Raw genomic sequence first — 7,198 nt, 5'->3', positions numbered from 1 at the left:
AGCCTGTGTCCCAGCCATCTTCATGGGGACCATGTTCTCTCCTCCAAGCCTAGGTCATCTCTGAAACTTTTGGAGATAAATTTAACATCACTACACACAGGCCGTGCACCTCCTGGAGCTTCCCTGGACCCAGTGATGGCTTTTTTAGGCCTGAAGGGCCCCTTCATTCGTTAAAATCATTTTTTAAAGTTACATTTTGTGACTGCATTGCTGTAAAAACGATATAGTAATATATATTCAAACTTTTCCTTTAACCTAATTTTTTTTTCTTTTCTTCTAATTAAAAAAAGAAAAAACTAGAACATTTTCATGAGCCTGGGTCCTGCCACTTTGGGCATGTTTATCTGCCCATCATTTGCCCTGCCACCCCACACACCTTGAACCACCTACCTCCACAGACACCCAGCGGGCAAATTCCCCTCCTCTATGGCACCTGAGCCCACCTTCCACTCACAGGCAGAGAGACAGACAGACGGACAGACCTGGGGACTCTTGCAGAGATACCCTTGTCCCACTCTTTCCTTCAGCAACACTGAGGAGTTATCTGGGCTGGGGAAGGGATCCACAGGAGGAGGAACAGAGGGGTCTGTGTGAGTGTGTGTGAGAGAGTGTGTATGTGACTGTGCGTGTGTGTGAGTGTGTGTGTTTGTGTGTTGAGTAACAACAAAGAATGAGAGAGAGAGAGAAACGAAAGAGCGCAAGAGCATGTTTTGCCTGGAAGGCAAGACTTACAGCCAATCAGAGCGCTGGGGCCTCCCTCTGCGACTCCACTATTGAGTCTATAACCGGCTGGCCGGGCGGAGCTGGCAGCATTTGACTGTGGCTTGGGACGCGACGAGAGGCGCGCCGCGACCGCCCGAAGACCCGCGATGGTCTAAGCGCCCCTCGACCGACCCTCCCCAGAGACGCTGCCGGGAACCCTCCCCCCTCGCCCTCCGGACACACAACCCCGCCTCGTCTCCTCCGCCTCCCCCGAGCTCCTGCCCGCTTCGGCGTTCCGGCTGAGGCCAGCCCGGGGGTGGTGCGGCGCCCGCCAGGATGAGTGGCTCCTTCGATCGCAAGCTCAGCAGCATCCTCACCGACATCTCCAGCTCGCTCAGCTGCCATGCGGGCTCCAAGGACTCGCCCACCTTGCCCGAGTCTTCCGTCACTGACCTGGGTTACTACAGCGCTCCCCAGCACGACTACTACTCGGGCCAGCCCTATGGCCAGACCGTCAACCCCTACACCTACCACCACCAGTTCAATCTCAACGGGCTTGGAGGCACGGGCGCTTATTCGCCCAAGTCGGAATATACCTACGGAACCTCCTACCGGCAGTATGGAGCCTACCGGGAGCAGCCGCTGCCCGCTCAGGACCCAGGTGAGGACCGCGGGGTCGCTGAGAGCGGGGGGCACTGGGAGGTTCCCGAGAGAGAGGAATTGGAGCCAAAATCTAGGGGAGCGTCCCGGCTAAGAAATGTGCTGTCTGAAGTTGGAGACGGTGAGCTAGATGACCCCCAGAGTGGACGGAGGACCGTCCCGTCCAGAAACTGGGCGCCTTTGGGGCGTGGTGCACGCGGGACGCCGCGGTCGGTCTCGGGTGAGGATCCGGGTGAGCGAGGCGGGGAAGGAAAGGGTCCTGGACGGTCAGAGAGCCTCCGGATCCAGGTGCTTTCCCGGCACTTCAGCAAGCGGCTCTCCATCGGGCTGCAGAGGGCTCGGGGCAGGCGGCGGGCGCTGGGAGTTCTGCGACCGCAGTGTGGATCAGGGCTGGGAAGGGGGAGAAAGATGAGGGGGACACGGAGAGAGACCCCTCAGAATTACGGGAACAGGGAGGGAAGCAGCAATTGAGAGTGAAGAAACGGGGAAGGGGGGAAGAAAAATGGAGGCATAAAAATATTTTTATAAAATATATAATTATTTATAAACATAAAGTGGAGGCATAAAAATGGAGCGACAAAGTGAAAGAAAAGACAGAAGAAAGGAACTGAGGGAAGGGCGAAGGAAGGAAGGAAAAGGAAGTCTGATGTATCCGCAACTTTTTCTGAAATCTAAAATTATTCTAAAAAGAAAAGTTTAAAAAAAAAAACAAACCAAAAAAAAGGAAGAGAGAACAGGAAAGAAAGAGCGAGAGAAATGACCGACGGCGAGGTGCCCGTGAGAGGGCGGCGAGCAGGCGGGTGGCAGGGACTGAGGGGGGCGAGGCGGCGGCCGTGCGCGTCCAGGGTGGCTGGCGCCGGGACCGGGGAGGTTAGAAGCCGGGGAGCGCAGCGTCGTGGGCGGCCGCCGGCCAGGCTCTGTGGCCGCAGCTCCCTCCCGGGGCGCCGGCGGCGGAGAGCGCCGCCGGGAAGTCCCCGGACGAGTCGGCGGGCTGGAGGGTGGGGGCTCCCGCGGGGCTCGGGAGGGCGCCGGTGTCTCCGGCCGAGGCTGAATTGCCCACCGCCCGGTGCGTTGCCCGCAGTGTCCGTGAAGGAGGAGCCGGAAGCTGAGGTGCGCATGGTGAACGGGAAGCCCAAGAAGGTCCGAAAGCCGCGCACGATCTACTCCAGTTACCAGCTGGCCGCCCTGCAGCGCCGCTTCCAGAAGGCCCAGTACCTGGCGCTGCCCGAGCGCGCGGAGCTGGCCGCGCAGCTGGGCCTCACGCAGACGCAGGTCAGTGGTGGGCGGTCGAAGGCCGGGAGGACTCGGTGGGGTCCTCCGGGACCCCGGGATACCCCAGGCACCGCTGAGCCTCGGTGGCCTCATAAGTTCCCTGCAGGCCCTTGAAAGCCTTGTCTGTGGGTAGAAGGACCCCCAGATCTCAGACTCAGCTGAAGTTTGTGCATTAGCACGTGTACATGTGTGCATATTTGTGAATCGTGCGACTGAGTGTGTCTATCAGAAGGAGAGGTATCTCCCCCTCTACCCCAGAATCCCCAGTTCCCACAGGCTCCCAGCTGCGTTGGTCACTGCTAGGAGTCCACATCATGCTCCCCACCACCTCATCCCACCACCCCAGGCTAGGCGTGTGTGTGAGGGGTGTACATACACGTGTATTCATGTCTATTTGCACACAGTCTAATGTGTGCACAGTACATGTGGGAAACACACCTAAGGAGGAAGGTCTTTCAAGGGCCACTGTGTTTACTGATGGACACATGTGCTTGACTGGGCCCCTGTGGTGAGTGTATGTACAAAAATGTGTGCTTGTATCAAAAGACTGCATTCCTGCTCAGTACCCAAATGCTCCACCCCTTGTGCGCTTGGAGGCAAGAACAGATTCCCCACAAAGGGGGATAGGGACTCAGAGGTGGGAGTCCCCCAGCCCCAGCCTGTCCCTAAAGCCCCCAGCAGCCTGTCACTGCTCAGGGGAGGAGTTGCAGACGCCTGGCTCCCTACAGGTGTTGACAGGCGGGCCTGGGTTGCGGCTGCGTGGGGCCCGGTCCGCCGGGAATCTGGGTCACCCGGTGAGGAGCTGATTCATTGTTTGTACCAGTCATGGGGTGGAGAGCGGCAGGGGGAGGGGGAGATACCCCAAGGGAAATTTGGAGAATCATGGCTCACCTGCTCCTGAGTCCCAGATCACCCCCATTAACCAGCCCTGAAGGGCTCTTGAGTGTGTGAACATGGGAGCTCATGTTTGCAGGGTGTTTATCTGGGTGTATCTGTGCATGTGTGTACCTTTATAGACTGATGCCTGTGTGTGAAGTGGTGAGTGGGTATGTTCATGCACATGGAGATGCTTATGTGGGTGTGTATTTGTCTCTGTATATCTGTGCACCTTTGCCTATGGGTTTCTAATGTGAACAAAATGCTGCAAACTACCTCCTCCCCTCTGGGCTGCCCTTTATTCAGTGCTTACTGTCAGTAGTACGGATGGCTGCTTTGAGTTCTTTATCTGTCTTAACTTTTTTGAGCGCTATAGTGACCCTATGAGGTAGGGAAATAGTTCTGCCAGTGTCCCCATTTTGCAGATGAAGACAGAAAGAACCAGAGAGGTCAGGTAACTTGCCCACGGTCACGCACTTAGCAAGTGGCAGAGCAGAATTTGGACCTAAGCCGCCAAAAGTTCCTAGCTGAAGTTCTGTCCCCAGTAGAAAAAGATGCTGGCCTGGAGGCAGGATGCCTGGATTTTGCCTGGGTCTTATGTGACAGTGGGTTTTTCCCTAACCCTCTCCAGACTGGCTTCCTGGATGGTTTTTCACAAAGTGTTCTAAAAGGCTAACTAGCTCCCCCTTTCTTCTTGGGGCAGGTGAAAATCTGGTTCCAGAACCGCCGTTCCAAATTCAAGAAGCTCTATAAGAATGGGGAGGTTCCCCTGGAGCACAGCCCCAACAACAGCGATTCCATGGCCTGCAACTCACCACCGTCACCCGCCCTCTGGGACACCTCTTCCCACTCTACTCCAGCCCCTGCCCGCAGCCAGCTGCCCCCACCACTCCCGTACAGTGCTTCCCCCAGCTACCTGGACGACCCCACCAACTCCTGGTACCATGCACAGAACCTGAGTGGACCCCACTTACAGCAGCAGCCGCCTCAACCAGCCACCCTGCACCATGCCTCCCCAGGGCCCCCGCCCAACCCTGGGGCTGTGTACTGAGCACCTACCCGTCCTGAACCTCTCACGAAGGAACCCCGGGACCAGGCAGAAGGCGCCTCCGTCCTAGCTGACACTCAGGAATCATCGAGGAGCACAGGGGAAAGGACATCCCTTCCCCCTTCCCTTGCCCCTTCCTCCAGGGACCCAAGAGCTTCCAGAGGAAATTTACATGGACCAAGGATGCCCCCTGAACCTCCCACCCCCTGCCTAGACACTGGGGTGCCCCTCCAGATGTTTGGGCACTCCACTCCAGCTGGGACAGCTGTTCCCCTTCTGCTCCAAGAGCCTGGATTGGCTTCAAATGGCTCATCACCTTCCAGATTCTAAATCTTAGTACTCGGTCCCCAGACTGGATTCCTTGGGTACTGGGGAGACTGTGGAGTGTGCCCAGGTCAGGCTTGGGCTGGGGCACCAGGCACTGTGGATCCCAGGACCTGCCAGGCCCAAGATCCTCCCCCATGCCACCTGTGGCTGCCTCCTTCCTGAGCATCCCCTCTGCCAAAAAGACATTGGACCGTGAGACTGGGACTCAGGGTGGGGACCTCATCGAGCCCTGCCCTGAACTTCTAGCCCTCATTTAAGATTTGAGGGTTACACCAAAGAAAAGCCCCAAGTAAGGGAAGCTATTAATATTTGTGGCTTTAGAGAGAAGAATTCAAGGAGCACCTCGCCTCCCCCACTCTGGTCGAAGAGGAGGGGTGGGTCCCAGGCAGCCTTCCCGACCGACCACCCATTTCTTCTCCCATGTACAGGACTTTGCACAACTTTGGTTTCAAAAGCTGTTGAAAAATAGGAAGACAAAGGGCATTGTTAAGAGTTAGGACCAATCTCCCCTGCGTGGGCGCCTCTGCTCACCCCCACGCCCCCACCCCACCTCTTCCCACCTCTTCCTCTCCTCCAGTAAACTGGCGCCGAACCCCAAATCTCCAAGGAGACACACCAGGAAAGACAGACCCCCAAACACCCCCTTTCCGGTGGCCTTGGAAACAGATTGTTCCCGCCAAGACAGAGAATGTCGGGTGAGGTGCACGGTGTTATAACTCGGTACCTTTAGGGTTGAGGGGGTGGCTGTCTGAAAGGCCGGTAGCACTGGCTCTTCCTGGCCTAGATGTCCCCCCAGAGCCAACTTTCCTCCACCCCTGATGTGGTCAAACATCGAAGAAGAGGAGGGGTAGAAGACTGTAGCTATATATATAGTATGTATTTTTTTTTTAAAGCAACAGAGAGAAGCAGCCTCCTCCCTCCTGTGGTTTCCTATTTATGTGGCCCTTTCCTCCTGGATGTACCTGCCTGTGCGCAATGAGCTGAGAGAAACAGAGATGTGGGCTCCGGCTGGATTTGGGTTTGGTGGGAGGCGCAGGCGCGAGGAGAGACATGGTGGATCTCAAAGAGTCCCACTCCAGGGGGATGGGAACGAAGCCAGCTCCCACCCTCCCCCAGCCTTCTCATTTCTGCTTTCTTATTGGACTCACCTTTATATATAACATTAATAAAAAAGAAGAAAATAACCACTGAGCTCTTTGAACTGGAAGCTAGAGGCAGGCAGCTCTCAGGGGAGGGCTGGAGTCAGGGAAGTTGCTTGGTGGGGAAGGACCTCTGAGGAGGGGCTCCTAAGGGATTCAGAGCCGCTGGGGCTCTGAGCTCAAGTGCTGAGTTGGGCTTGGCCGGGGGGAACAGATGCTCCTGACCGCATGGAGCATCATGCGGGGCACGGATGCTGGCCCCACGGTCTGGGGAATGGAGGCTCCCAGCCCTTGGCCTCCCTGACTTCACTCTGCTTGGCGTCCCTTGTTGGTGTGATTTAGCAGCCCTCCACCGCTGCCACTGCTGGGTCACCTCCGGGCTGCTCTTTGAGCCTGGGCTCACACACAGACATGCTTGCACACATGTGTAAGCCCCCTGCCTCCACGCCCAGGCACTTCCTTACCACTCAGCCTCCTGTCTGTCCCTTTCAGTTGGAGGTGAGGGTGAGGCCTTAGGCAGGGAGAACAGCACAGCTCCCTCGGCTGGCAGGGACCCCAGGCCATTGAGATCCAGGCTGGATCATGGAAACAGACACGGGGGGTTCCACACTGACCTTCTCAGAGAGTGCTTGGGCCCTGACTCACTGGCGGCCTAGGCCAGCAGCGCCGCCCCCTCCTCTTCCAGCTGCCCAGCTCCAGGACTCTGGAGGCAGAGAGCTGGAGGTGGCAGTAGGAACGGAAGTGTGCGTGAGCAAACATCTCGGCCCAGATGGGAGACACAGATGGAATTCACGCACACGCTTGTGAAGCCACCTCTCGCACATGTACCAAGACTCACATCTCTCTACCATCACACATACATGGACTCACGTTGTCCTCTGAGGCCAGATACATAGACCTGAATGCACATCTGAGACACGTTAGCATCACACAAATATACAAACGATACACTCCAAGGGATACACAGGTGCACACACACACAGCAGACAGCTCCCTGTATACTGGAAAAAGTCTAGAATGGAGACTCAGTAACACCATCCAGCAGCCAGGGTGACCCAGCTCAGCCTGGAAACTCCCTGTCGGAATCTCAGTCTCTCACCTGTCGAATGGGAACAACAATCCCCACCCTTTGGGGCCTCTGGGGCGACTGAGCCACAAAGCAGAAAAAGGATGA

The 7,198-nt window shown here is 56.7% G+C and overlaps 1 protein-coding gene across 1 annotated transcript; it reads left to right on the top strand.

Moving 5' to 3' along the window:
* The first annotated feature begins 779 nt into the window (after positions 1-779).
* On the top strand, positions 780-6,069 carry DLX3 (distal-less homeobox 3). The gene is made up of 3 exons (XM_043471058.1): positions 780-1,363; positions 2,444-2,634; positions 4,214-6,069. The coding sequence occupies exons 1-3, from the start codon at positions 1,039-1,041 to the stop codon at positions 4,559-4,561; spliced, it is 864 nt and encodes a 287-aa protein (XP_043326993.1). The 5' UTR covers positions 780-1,038; the 3' UTR covers positions 4,562-6,069.
* The last annotated feature ends 1,129 nt before the right edge of the window (positions 6,070-7,198 follow it).

Source organism: Cervus canadensis, chromosome 1 (genome assembly GCF_019320065.1).
Source record: "Cervus canadensis isolate Bull #8, Minnesota chromosome 1, ASM1932006v1, whole genome shotgun sequence".
NCBI lineage: Eukaryota > Metazoa > Chordata > Mammalia > Artiodactyla > Cervidae > Cervus > Cervus canadensis.
The sequence above is the reverse complement of the archived record's forward strand: the minus strand, read 5'-3'. Positions and strand labels throughout refer to the sequence as shown.

Excerpts from the sequence above, each read along its gene's own strand:
- DLX3 (XM_043471058.1), top strand. The coding sequence starts at position 1,039 with ATGAGTGGCTCCTTCGATCGCAAGCTCAGCAGCATCCTCACCGACATC. Across the intron at positions 1,364-2,443 it reads GCTGCCCGCTCAGGACCCAG|TGTCCGTGAAGGAGGAGCCG; the intron begins GTGAGGACCGCG and ends CGTTGCCCGCAG. Across the intron at positions 2,635-4,213 it reads TGGGCCTCACGCAGACGCAG|GTGAAAATCTGGTTCCAGAA; the intron begins GTCAGTGGTGGG and ends TTCTTGGGGCAG.